General features: G+C 36.1%; 1 protein-coding gene across 3 annotated transcripts in view; it reads left to right on the top strand.

The window, feature by feature from the left end:
- Positions 1 to 13,995, top strand: part of SGMS2 (sphingomyelin synthase 2) — a 44,821-nt gene extending 30,826 nt beyond the window's left edge. For all 3 annotated transcript variants that reach the window (XM_019293415.3, XM_010411713.3, XM_039551064.1), the window contains exons 5-6: positions 2,237 to 2,403; positions 3,136 to 13,995. In XM_019293415.3, the coding sequence (XP_019148960.1) occupies positions 2,237 to 2,403; positions 3,136 to 3,339 (371 nt within the window). In that variant the 3' untranslated portion in view covers positions 3,340 to 13,995. The remainder of the gene's footprint in view (positions 1 to 2,236; positions 2,404 to 3,135) is intronic.
- The last annotated feature ends 190 nt before the right edge of the window (positions 13,996 to 14,185 follow it).

The raw sequence follows: 14,185 nt of genomic DNA, 5'->3' as shown, positions 1-14,185 counted from the left end.
TGCAAGCAATGAATAGTTAATTCATGCTCTTTGGATGTCTTGTGCTTGAGTCTTCTACTTAATGCTTCTTGTAGTTGATAAGAATTTGGCAAGCATGCAGAAGATGCAGTTATGGTTTCCCCCTTTGCTTTACATTGCTCTGGGGTATGGGAGGAAAAAATCTTCTGTGCTGCACCCAGAGTATCTCTTAAAGTGTTAGAGAACTGAGGACTGACTTCTAAATCTAATACATGGTAAGCAGTGCTTCTATCCTGGGAGCTTGGCTGCTCATGAATATGTAGTGGGGAGTTCCCTTTTCAGTTCACATGTTTGGAGTTGGAATCTTCCCTCCTACTGTTGTGTCCCAAACTATGCAAATGCTAGTTTGGCTGATGGGAATGTGTAATTCGCACTGAAACAAAAATAAGACTAACCAGCATTAGTTGGATGCCTTCCTTTTATTAAAATGCTGAGGGAACAAGGTGCTGCAGTGCTGCATTCTGCCTTAAACAAAAAACATAATATGAAAGGGCCTCTTGAATATGATAGACTCCAAATCTGTAGATTTGAGATGTTCTTTGAACAGGGATTTAAGATGCTGATTATAGTCTGATGATTCTTAGACCTAGGTCTTTCCTGTGAATTGAATGCTACTGGGGGAATGGCATTTGTAACTCATCAAAATTACCAGAGCAATATCAGGAAAATAGCCTAATAATAGTTACTGTTTGCCTTGTTTTGTCTGTTACATTGCATTTTAATGCTATTCACATACTACTCAATTGTACCAGGAAAGATGAAGACAACGCAGTATTCTCTGGGCTAGTTTTACTCCTGTATTTTATACTACAAGGGATTGGGAAAATTGCTTCATACAATTTTTTGTAATAAGCCCTTTGACTGCTGCCCAGTTGTTAGGCATGTATTTCAGTGAAGTTGTGAACATTTCAGTGCTCCATAAGTGAGAAATGCATAGCTTTGTTTTTTGCCTCCCATATAATTATCAAAATGTTATCTGAACCAAGACATAAGCCCTATAATTGCTCTGAATTAGAGGCTGCTTTTTTGCTCTTTTGATAACTGTCTTTGGTATAAGATGCATTCTGGGATTTTTATGTCTGGCTTAGGGGAGTTTTTGCTCTGTTCTTCCTTTCATACTCTGCCATTTTTTCACTTACTCCTCTGCACTCCACCTTTTTCACCAGAACAGTTATGCATATTTTTAGTATTTTTAGCCTTGGTATGTCTGTCTTGCTCAGTGCTGTTTTCATCAGCTTCTTGAGATTACTTGGCTTCTTATTTTAAAAAAAAGATCTCCACCTACTGATTTTTTTTATCTGCAGTGTTTTGGGGAGAGTTAAGATAATTTATTGTTTTGACACTTTCACCAAAAAGTGGTCCTACAGTTATTATTTTGCACAGGCCTCTGAGAGCCTACTGGGCAGGCTTGTTGAGATCAGTAACTTTTCTGCTGGTATTGTGTGGAAGTAAAGGCTGGCCATTGCCCGACAAGGCAAGAGGTGCCAAAACCTCCCACTGTGAGTGAAATGAAGCCAGTTAGCCTGTCAGAAGTTATGAATGGTCATTGTGACACTCAAGGCATTTTTCAGTGGGAAAGAAATACAGGAGAACTTTTCCACTGAAGTGGCTTAAATGCATTTTGAATAGCTTCACTCCCATTTGTTAAATCTTTCATTAAAGGATATAAATTCACATACTGTTCTTTTCTGTACAGTGTATTTTGTTTCACAGATCTGAGGCTTCATGCAAATTAATTAAAGCTTAAGAATTAAAATGAGTGTCTTTTTCGGTTGAATCTGTCATCTCTGCTCAGGTTGTATCAATTCTAGACACTTGAATTCAATCGAGTATAGGCTGTAAAAAGAAAAAATTAAATACACTTTGGTTATTTAACTTGGGTGTATGTTTTGCCTCAATTCTGTCTCTTCCTCTGCCCCCCAAATCCTAGCAACTATTTAACTGGAGAACTTAATTTGACTAGAAAATGGGTGGCTGTGTTTTCTTACTAACTCATCTTGCGTTCAGTTTAAAAAGTAAGAACACTTCAGTAAGGTTGCGTCATTTATTAGTCTTGTTTTCTGTGTCAAAGCAGGGGGTTTATACCAGCATGATATGAATTATGCTTTCAAATTTAGTAACCTTAAATTAATTTTTTTCTCCTTCCTTTTGTGGATTGCTATAATAATATGGATGGCTTTTTGCTGTGTTTTTTCCCCATCACCTCCCTGTTTCACAGATTCACCACGTCATTTTTGGTGGTATCACTTAATTTGCTGGCTAATGAGTGCTGCTGGCATCATTTGTATCCTGGTTGCTCATGAACACTATACCGTAGATGTCATCATTGCCTACTATATCACCACGCGGCTCTTCTGGTGGTACCACTCAATGGCTAATGAAAAGGTGAGTGGCAAATACCTTCAGAATCAATGTATAGCCTGCATTTGTTAAAGCTTAAACTTAGTTCTTAATTTCAGCATAAAAATAGAGGTTCCATATTGAAGTTTAAACAGAATGGGCAAGGAGTTTCACTTCATTGTTATTTGTAAATAATATTAATTTGTCTTAATATTTTTTGAACTTTGAGGTTTTAATGCTGTAGTTTATGTATAGAATAGCCCTTCTTTGTCTCAGCTTATGAATAAACAGTACTTGAGTAATAAAATTTCTGGCCAACTGAAATTACCTGGACAATACTAAAATTCTAGTGACAATTATTCTGTAAATGTCATTAAAGGTATGCTGTTCAGAAGGTATCTGCTGCAGTTGTTTCAACAACACATTGAAGTAGCAGCATAGCTCTCAGGCCCATTTAATCTAATTCTCAACTATTAGTCATCAATGGAAAGACAACATGCCTGAAAGCACTCATATTGAAAAAGACTTGAGTGCTTTGTTGCCCCAAATTTTGTACAGCAACAAAGCAGCCCTTTGTGTTAAAGATGCTGAGTTTGTAGTATGCATTTGGACTATTCCAATGGAAAATTCTGTGTTTTCTAGGCTAAATACTCAGTCTTTGCAGAAATGCATGCAAATGCATTGCATTTTTTCTGTTTTCTTGATTCAAATGTAATTGATTATAAGCCTTTAAACTGACAGTTGCCTTTTCCCCTTTACATGCTTGTTCCAATACAGACTTTAAAGGTCTCTTCGCAGACGAATTTTCTCTCTCGAGCATGGTGGTATCCAATATTTTATTTCTTTGAGAAGAATGTTCAAGGCTCTGTTCCTTGCAGTTTTTCCTGGCCAATATCTTGGCCTCCCAGCTGCTTCAAATCTTCATGTAAAAAGTATTCACGGGTTCAGAAGACAGGAGAGGACAATGAAAAATCTACCTGAAGAAAAGAAGGAAAGCATCTGCTCTGGTTTTTTCGGTTTTGATTTTTCTTTTTTTTTTTTTTTTTTTTTACCAAAACATCAATGCTGTAACCAAAGTTCTTAAGAGGACTGTAACTGAAGAAGTGGACCAAGCTTCTGTGCAATTGATTGGAAAGACAATTGTAGATTCATATATTGCTATTTCAGATGTTTTCCTCTCATGAGGCTGTACAGACCTATTCTACTCTTCAGTGCTAATGAAATGCACCACTGATGGGATTTTTTTATTAAAGAAAAAATGGAGCAGGACTTTGCTTTATTAATGAGATAGAGGTGCCAAAGACCACAGTAACATTTCCATTACTAACTCTCACTCATCCACAGAAGCACCCAAAAGTCTCGTCTTCAGAGCTCTGGAGTGCATAAGGGCAAAAACATCCTAAAATGTAAAAGCACGATACTGGTGTATTGAGGTGTATAAAAAAAATAACACAATTGTGGGAAGTGGTTTGTTGCATTATTCTTGCTAATGAAGGTAAGGCCTTTGTGTGACTGGTGCAGCTGGAAGCGAGTCTGACTTTTTAATACACTGTGGGCTTGGATATCTTATGACTCTAAAATACTACTTACCACCATTAACTCCCATGTATTCTACTACATACCAATTTTTACATTTTTATTAGTAATTTTATATTTAAACAGTTGTGCTACTTGATGAATTTGCAAATTAGAAATAGCTGCTAACATCAGAGCTCAAGGAGCCTAGAATTTTATTTTTAATAAGGGACACAGTTTCAATGTCAATCTTGAATTGCAGCTGGCCTTGTGTATATAGCTATATAGTGCCTGTCAGTGTATATAGATGCATATATACACAAAAGCACACACCTTAAACAAAATTATTTACTGGGAAGAGTGATCATAAAGTTCTTGATGCAGGCAAAAGTTCTACAGCTCTCACCTGCTTGAGGAATGCAAGGCCAGGTCCAAAATGAGGCTACATTTAAAATAAACATTTTAATTGTAGTAGCAATCTTTTGCTGAAGCTATGTAGCAGGCTTGCTTGGGAGCCATAGTTCTTCATTGAATTTCTTTTTTTTTTCTTTTACCTCTGGACACATGTTTCTGTGACTTACTTTGAAAAAGACAACCAAACAAAAACGCTAAGGTTGAAATACCTACAACAGCAGCATTTCTTCAATTGCAACCTAAAATAATTTCATATTAAATGACACTGTGGTAGAACTCACATGTAGATTCCCTTTTTTACCCAGGGCTTCAGTCCAGCTAAAATGGCTATTTAAACAAGTTGGCTGAGAATGTGGGATATTACCATGGGGTAAACATGTAACAAAACCATAGATTAACAGCTACCTGTTTGTTGTTGGTTTGTTTTTTGTATTGTTGTGAAAGCAAAGTAGAAAATTAGCACACCATGTTTAGCTATTTATATTCTGTATTAATTTCTGCAGTTAATATTATTTTCAGATGATCAGTAAAACCTAATGAAAAGATAAAACTGCATTAAGTGTTGAGGTGATACTAATATAAAGGAAATGCTGCGTATTTTAAGAATGTGTTGAACTGAGTGACAAGTGTGAACGCAATTTAAATAATGACAACTTGTTTTTTAAAATTAAATACAGAGTACTCAAATATAATCTTTCTTCAGTTAAGGGGATCATTGCTCTGAGTTGTACATGAGAATATTTTTGATGTGCGTTTCAAATATTTTTGTGCATTATCAAAATAATACAATAAAAAATGTTCCTTTCAGTACATCCTTGGAAAAACTTAGCTAAGAAAGAAATTCTGCTAATGTTTGGTTTTGTTACTTAAAATAAGCTTAGTAGACTCTGATAATGTGCCCCTGAAGTTGTGTGTTTATGGGCATATCTGTGCTTTCATTTGCTTGCTTCTAGCAGACCTTGAACAGCTAAAAAGCCAGTATCAAAACATTTTTGAATCCTTAATCATATAAATTAATCTGTTCAACACCAGTCAGTAAATCTCGCAAGATACTTGTTATATCAGTACTACTTCATAGATCATAATTTTTTAAGCTAAAACCTAAGCTTTGAGATACCTTAAATATGGCCATGTTAAGCCACTTGTAGTAATACTATCTTTTAGGAGTTACGAATGAATTTCATTAGTGGTCACCGTGCCTTGAAAATCGCATGATGAAAAGCATTACCTAAGGAGCTTAAGCAGTGGTTTTCATCTGGTGGCTGAAAAACAAACATTTTGATAGCCTAGATATCTAATTATCTGCATAACCACCACCATGTCTCAGTGGGATTTCTATAATAGATCTGCAAAGCAGGCTTTCCTCATTCAGGATGAGGTGTTTGGGGTTTTTTACATTTATTCCTGTTTCTGAAAGAAAAAAATGTGGAAGTGATGAAATAGAACTAAGTAAAGTCTCTGCTTTTGTTGGGCTGTGTGAGCTTTCATTCTGCTGCTGAATTTGATAGAGATTCCCATTGTAATACAAAAGGAAAGTTTAAGTAGCAGCTCTAGCTCAAAATACTTGATTCCTCTTCTGGCTCAGTCCTCCCTTAACTGCTTAATATTTATCCATTGTATGAAAGCTCTCAAAGGGGTGTGTGTGTTTAATTAGCAGAAAGCCCCAATTCTCTATGCTCTCAATAGCTTTTAATTGCTTTTACAAACTTGGATGGTATAGCTGTATTTGAAGACTATTTAGACCTATATGTAAGGTGATAAAATGGGTAAGTAATGGTATATTCTAGTTCTTACTGTTCTAGTAGTTTATCCAATACAAACCAAAACTGCTACATAAAACTTACTAATTTAAAGATCTTGGTGATCATTGTATACAAATACCATGAAGCTTATCGTTTCATCCTAAGAGGCAAAAGATTGCAGTAGGTAAAAAGGAGAAACTTGGACTTTTGCTTAGGCTTACAGTCAAGAGATCAGTATATTATTTGGTCTGTATATGCCCAATTTTTTGCAGTATGTCACTAATTATTTCTTCCTAGTTACAGTAATATTTCTTACAGATGTCACATGAGCTGCCCCTTTACTGTGACTATAATGTGCTCCTCTCTACTGAAGAGCATGTACATGTTGAACTTTACAGACACTGAAAAAAAGCACTACACTTGTACACCTGACCTATCAGTATGACTTAAATGGTGATGGGCTTTCTGAAAATGGCTAATGTACATTTAAATCTGGATTTAAAAATGTTAATTTGAGCATTTAAAGAAGGGTGCTGCTAAGTGGTCATGCTACAGATGCCTACTTCTAATGCCAGAAATGATGAATGTCTACTTGAAAGCACAGTAAATGGACACTTTTTTTGGTACGTGCTTAGCACTCCCATGTGGATGTAAATGGTACTAAATGTTAGTCATCTTTCATTGCGTTCTTCTTGGAAAGATCGCCACAGGTGGGGTAGTAGCAAAAATAACTGTGCTGAACATTGCTATGAACTCTACTACTGTATTTGCTGCCCTCCTCAAAAAAACAGTTGGGAGAGAAGGAAACTAAAAAAAAAAAAAATACTTATGTTAAAACACATTACCTTCATGTAATAGAGAAATAAAGCTCAGCAACAGAGACAGAACTGGAAAGTCTTTTACAGAGATGAGAGACCATTCTCTTAATTGGATTATTGCAAATCCATTTACCAGGCTCTTAAATTGGAATCTGTTCAATCTCTGGCTTTCTCCTATCAGTAGCCTCTGGCTAGACAGTTTATCCTAAATTGTTTGGTATTAACCCAAATTCTTTTTCTTGTTGCAGTAGATGTGAAATATGATTTACTGTTCTAGAAACAGATCCATTAACTTCAGTGCAAGGTGAAGTCTTTCCATTAACTTTAAATGAACTTTCCCATTGCTCTGTGTTGGTTTTTTTTGTTTGTTAGTGGGGTTTTGGAGGTTTTTTTTTGTTTTGTTTTGGGGTTGTTTTCTTTTTTTAAACTCATAAACCTTGAATCTTAAAGATTCCTGGGGTAATTTTGAAAATGGGTCCAAGCTGTCAGATGAACTGGAACCATTTTTCCTTACTGGCAGATCTAATAGTTATAAACCTCCATTCTCATCGTGATACTTTTACAATATACATGTTTTGGATTTACCTAGAACTCTTATATGGGCACACAAAATTAGAGTGATACTATAAGATTGAACACTTCTGTATTGAAGTGTTCTATTCCAGGCATTGTAAAATCAATGTCTTAAATTCAGTTACTGAGAAGAGGGATCTTAAAAGTAAATATTCCTGTTAGGCATCATTCAAATGAATTTTGCTGCTTAAGTGCTCATGAGAAAAATATCCTACCATGCTAGTGAAGTAACTTTGCTTATAAGTAAGCCTGCATGTGCTACTTTATGATGCTTCTTAGAATCCAAAGAGAAGTGCTGTGAAACAGAATGGAGACAAAGGCTCTTGTTCTAGTATTTATAAGGAAAAGGAAGGAAGATGAAAACACTGAAATAGATGATTTTACATAAAATTGAGCTAAAGCTACACCTAACTTCTAAGAAATGTAGAATTGAGTTGTTTATGTAACAGTTCTGCAGAGAAAACCCCAGACTTACAAGGAAGCAGCAGTACTAAGCACGTCATTCAACAGTATAGCTGTGTATCTGTGCTGGTTCTCATCCATAACTTACAATATAAAAACAAAACCCAGCTCAGTGAGAGGTGCTTGGGGATTAAAGTACTTAAATATTATTAGCAGTTTTTTGTAAGTTGTTACTTCAAGCTGTCACTAATAGTTTCTATAACAGTAACAAAGTGCTGCAATGCTTGAAACATACTGAAGCTTTTTTCTAACTGGCTTAAGTTTCCATGGATTTAACCATATGTTTAAATCTTATTAACCTAGAAAGTAGAATGTAAGAATGTCAGGCTAGATACAGGTAGCTTATGTATTGCATATTTCAGTTCTGAACTCATCTTTCCTAGCAAAACACTCAATGCCTGAATGATGTTTAAATATGAAGTAACGATACTGTGCAGTCTGTGTGTCTGAAATACTGGTGTTGAGGATTCCTTCTCTTCTACTGTAAATCAGGGATTAAAAACTCAGAGAGGTTTGACTTGTTTTCAGTGAAAATGTTTTAATTGCAAAGGACTTGGAGTTTAGCCAATAGGTAGCAGTTTTTCTGTGGCTCTTGGCTGTGTACAAACCTTTTAAGATGCAAACTAGGTGGAAGGAGAGGGCAGACCACTTCTTACTGGGAGGAGCAGTGTGTGGCTTTTTGAATTATTATATTGGCTGCATCCTACATGCAGTCTTATCTGTATTATAGTTGAAAGAAGATGCTGTATTATGCTATTATAGTTAATGTTTGCACTTTTTCAAATGATTATGTAGTTGTTGACCCAGTCCTTCTGCTAGATGAAGAGTGAATGTTTTTGTCCTTTACTTGCTGTCTGTATGGTTAAACATAACTGGTTTTAGTTCTGGTAAATGTCAATGGGAAAAATGCAGATCCCTTGGATACAGTACCTAAGGTGTCTGTGCATGGGTTTCTTCTAGGAGAAATACTCTTCTTTCAAGCTGTGCCTAAATAATATTAATGTCAGCTCTTGCATTTTCTCTCAGCATAATATGGTCTTTAGGAGGTTAGCATTTGTGACACTGCAAAGAATTACTGAAGAAAAATCTCCTTTGTGCCAATTGAGATCAATTTTCACAAAGCATCTTTGCTGAAATATGTTTGAAGATGACTGGGGGGAGGGGGGGTGGTTGCTTTTTAATTAAGAGAAAAGGTGGTCAGAAATGAGTCTGAAATAAAAGCATCTCAAACAGTTGGGGTCCAGGCATGATGCAGGCACATGTGTGTGGAGAGGGGTCTCTGTGGCATAAGCAATACTGGATTCAGTACACAGTGGCTTCTCTAGGAAGGCAAACCGCATTGTACTTATACAGTACAGACAGCTGTAAGCCATCTTTACCTGTCCTTTTGAGCTTCTTTCAGACTGACAGCGTAGTACTAAAGGTGGCAGTACCTAAAACGTGAAGGTCACTTACAAACCAAAATTATAAATGGGGCTGAAAAGGCAGATCTCTGTAAAATCAGTCGTCAGAGAGGTGCCTTCTAATTCAACAGAACATACAATTGGGTGTTACTTCGAGTGAGAGTCACATTTAAGATGAGTGGGCCTGTTTGCTTTCTAAATTGTTATTTTTTTCATTGAAGATGGCTGGAGCGCTGAGAATATCAAGAGGAGATTTATCTCTGCTTACTTTTACCTCTACCATTGAAGTCTTTGTGTGTAAGCCTTAAGCAATACTGTTAAACTCCAACCCCTCTTACATTTTGAGGAACTTAGCAGTGCTTTGTTACTTCTGTAAAACTGGGTTGGCATTCCACTTTTTTTACAGTTTGTTGCTATTCAAAATGCTGCTTATGCTGAAGCCTGTGCTGCTTTGGACTCCTGTCTAACTACGCCTGCTAATTGTCTTTTCTAAATGGCTCAGTACGGGAAGAGTAGGATTAACATTTGAAAAGGCCTCATAATTAACCCTAAAGCCGAAAGGCATTCTTGTCAGACACATCTTTGCACAATTTGTACTTGAAAATAATTTCTAGTTTCAGAACCTAACATGCTAGGACATACATTTTTTTTCCCCTCAGGAATCAATTCTTGCTCCTTAAACGTTTAGCACATTTTCGTTTGTGTTTATTTTTGTGATTCAGGAGAACATGTGTGAGATGTGAAAAAGGTTCTGGTAGGTTTTTAGGTTAGAGTTTGTACCAAGGAACGTGAAAGTAAAAGCAGAAATAATAGTTTGATGGCTGTGATTCTTGTGCTTTCCATAGGACTTTGAGAACTCTCAAGACTTCCCCAAAAACAGCACAAGACCTCACTTTGGCTGCAACATGGTTTCATCCTTATCAGCTGACAGCTTTTCTTGCATGACTTCTCCTAGGTTGGATCCTGTGTATCCATAGCTCTGTATGTCAGTTGGAGTTGTATATTCAACTGGGGAAGAACTAGGCAAGAAAGGGTGTTTGGCTGCTGAGGAACCCTACATGGTAATATAAGAACGCTGTAATACATGCATGATGAGAAGCTGGTAAGATGGCATTGTTCTGTAGCTTTAGGATCCAGTTCTGCAAACACTGTGCAGCAGATAACAATAACAAATTGAGAGACCTTCGGTGCTGTAGTTTCTGCTGATCTTTGCAAACTGCAAATTTCATATGAATTGTTCACAATTAGCAAGAGTTGGCTTTCATGTTGTAAAACTTCCAGGATGACACTTTATAGCTGATACTTTGTTAGGTAACTGAGTGTTATGGTGTGCTGTATACGTGCAAGAGATACTAGAGCTAGGCTGTGATTTGTGTTGCAATCTGTTCACTGTGTTAAACCCAAACCAAAACCAGCTATTGCACTAGCTGTACTTTAAAAAAAGCAATAATGGGAGCATCTTGTAGCTTTTCTCTTCAAAGGTGCTGTCTGTCATGATCACTTCAATGTTGACTGTGAATTTGGTAAAAACATGTTAAAGAAATTGTCCTACGTAGTTTACTTGGCACATAGAAGTTGAAATTTTTTATGGTCAGCCTGTGTACTAATGAATACAGTTGGACTATTTACATGACCACCCAGATCTTTAAAAATCAAAAACCTTCTATCCATTTATGGTGCTAATAATCTCAGATACTGTTAAGAGCTGGTATTCTCTTATTACACATGAACACTAAGGAAAGCTGTTATGACACCTTTTCAATAAAGCTAAATTTCTCTACATTTTAAGCCTGTTCCAAATGCTTTTTATATAAATACAACCCTTTTCTATTTCTGTTTTATATAAAAACTGCAAAAAACAGTATTTTAATGCAGGAAAACATTAGGAGTGTATAGTATTCTAAATTACATGTCCAATTCTAAGTTTTCATACACTTTAGGATAGCTAATCTTCTGAAACTCAGTCTAAAATGTAAGAATTGTGCTAGGTGGGATTAAGGGACAGGCTAGTTTAAAGAAAATCATTCTCTGGCTTCATCACTGTTGAAGGCTTGTAGAATGAGGAAAGGATGTGAAATGGACAAAGCTGTATTAGGAGGACATTGATTATGCAGTGTAGATGCTGACACTTTAAAAAAACTCAAACAACTTGTGATGAACATGACCATGTAACTGTATCTAAAGAACAGAAGTGAAAACATAATTCTCAAGGCAGTTCATAGTAGGACATGATAAAAACACATGAAAGAACCTTAAACTAGACTGTTTATATTGTGAAAGAGCAAAGTAACTTTCTAGCTTTGTTTGAAAGCTTCACATGCAACTTTTTCTTAAGATGAAAAACTATCTTGTGCCTTCTGTTGCAGAAGCTATTGTTGCCTTCCCTCCTGTCTTTGGTTATGATTTTATTGTAGATAATGAAAGACAGCGCACTTCCAGATCTTGCAGAGAGGCATTTTTGGGACTTCCTATCCACAGAGAATACCGAGCCTTTAGTTCTTGTTAAAGGCCCCTTCCTTCCCAGCTTGCAGTTGTGAAAGTATCTGCCTGTGACAGGTATGGCAATCCTGCTGTAGCTGGCTCTTAAATGAGCATGATGCCCTTAATTCATCCAGACACGTGAATGTGTGGAGCGGGTGCCATGTCCAGGTACACTGGTGACACTGCAACACACTTGTCTGCTCTGAAGTGGTTGCACCCTGAGGCTTTGGTCGCTAAACTGCTGTCCTTCATATGCTAGAATAAATTCTCTTCAATCACTTGCACCTAGTACTTCAAGAAATAAACGGGCTTCTCTAAGATCTATTTGATGGAACCTGTGTGTCAGTGCAAAGAATATTCCATGTTTAGAGTAACTTAATTAAAGGCAGAAACAAGCCCACCATCTAGGATAAAACCAGGGCTGGGTGGGGTTTTTGAGTGAAGGTGGATAGTCTAGTAACAATAGTCTGGATTGTCTTCCTACTTGTCTCAGTGCCTGCTTTAAGAGTAGGACACTTGGAAAAGCCAAAGATTGAACAAAGTCATCCATAGTAGTCCTAAGCCACATTGAAATATAACTTTCCTATCTTGATTACTAGATGCTTCAGAGAAAATGGACTGTATTTTTTTCATTTACAAAAAAAGTGCAATATTTATGGAAATACTGAGGCAAATGGCTGCATGTTTCAATGCCCTGCAAAAACAAAACCTTTGCAAGCATGTGACATGCACTTGACCAAAAGTAGGTTTTTTTTAGCTTTAGTATCTGCTGTGTTACAGAAACATGTTTCAGTACACTAGTGTAACTCAGAACTTTCAGCTATTTTCAACGTGCTTTTGACAAGAAGAGTGTTTTTTTATGAATGAAGTGCCTGTGGAAATAAAACTCCAAAAGTTGCCTGCAAGCTCAAATAAAGCATATAAAACCACAGCCCGTACTTGAAGAGAATGGGTGCTAAGTCAGCAGCTGCAGAGAACAGCTAGTCAACAGTCCTAAGCATTGACAGGATTCAAAGACTAAGATAAATTTTGAGAGAAGAATATTATGTTGCTTTCAAGAGTTTACTGTGTTCATTAAACTTCCAATGCTTCTGCTTGGGCCTTAACTCTGTAACTTGGCTATCTTTAAAGAAAAATTAGTTCATTTGAACTATTCTATTTTTATGCTTATTTTTATGCCAGTCTCTTCTCTGGTGGGGATTTTTGTTTGCTTGTTACATAGAGTTGTTTTTTGACCTGTTAAAAGTGGAGTACCCAAATGCTTTGATTCCTCAGTTTGGCACAATAGAGTTTTTTGTTAAGTGCAGAATTAAAGGGAGTGTGCATTTTATTACACTGATGCTAGGACTGAGGAGGAATAATTTCCATGGAAAGCACTGTAGTGCTAAAACTTGTATATGTAGTTTTTTGGGGTATGCAGAATATTAGTAAAGTACTTGGATATATTTTGCTGTTAATTTCATGCTTTAAAAAGAGGCTATTTGGTTATAATTTAAATTGGAGAAACTGATTTTAATGTTGCAACAACTATTATTTTAATTTGAAACATCCACTTATGTACTGGTATCTTAGAGCAAAAGTTGCATTTTATCACATTAATTTCGATAAAATTTTTTAATTAATCTCATTTTATGTGGAATTTAATCTCTGGACACCCTAGAATTGGCTATATGCCACTGAAACCAATATTTCAACTGCATACATAGGGAAGGAAGGCATTTTTTTAATCTAGTTCTTGACTAGACTGAGAAGGAAGTGAGGCTAAATTACTCTTGTACAAAGAAAACAGGCAAAAACAGTAATGTGTTTCAGCTGTGCTGAATAGTTTAGCTTCTTATTTTCACAGTACAGAATTTAATTTTTTTTTGAGACTCAGATTTAAAATGTCTTTAGTTCAGCTAAATTTTCACCTGGTTTTATATATTTTTTCTAATAGATGCATTTTATTGGTGCACATTGTAATTAACCACTGAATTTCTGCCAAATATGGACAAAATAAAAGCTGGATTCTGTTCTGCCAGTTTAAATCTGTTCTTAGTTTTTCTCTTTTGTTTAATTCATGGCTGAGGAAATGTCTATTTGCTGTTTAGATTAAAGAGACAGTTGCCTTAATTGCTTAGAGGAAAACTGACTGTGACCATTTGAAGCTTTATGTATTTCTGAAATTGCTGTAACTTCTGTATAATTGCAATAAAACGTTTTTAATACAGTTCAGCCATTATTTTACGAGCAACTTGTCAGTATCGTTACTGAATGTTCAACTGTTTAAAATAATAATTTTTTTAACACCACCCTATTTAATGGATAAGCACTTTATTCTGTGCATTTTTTATTTTGGGGGATCACTTTAAAGAAGGAGCATTGTGGGTAAAGCATGAATACCCTTTCTGTTACCAAGGGGATATCAAGAGCACTTACT

The sequence above is a fragment of the Corvus cornix genome, chromosome 4 (genome assembly GCF_000738735.6).
Source record: "Corvus cornix cornix isolate S_Up_H32 chromosome 4, ASM73873v5, whole genome shotgun sequence".
NCBI classification, from domain to species: Eukaryota; Metazoa; Chordata; class Aves; order Passeriformes; family Corvidae; genus Corvus; species Corvus cornix.
This window is presented reverse-complemented; position numbering and strand designations above follow the sequence as displayed.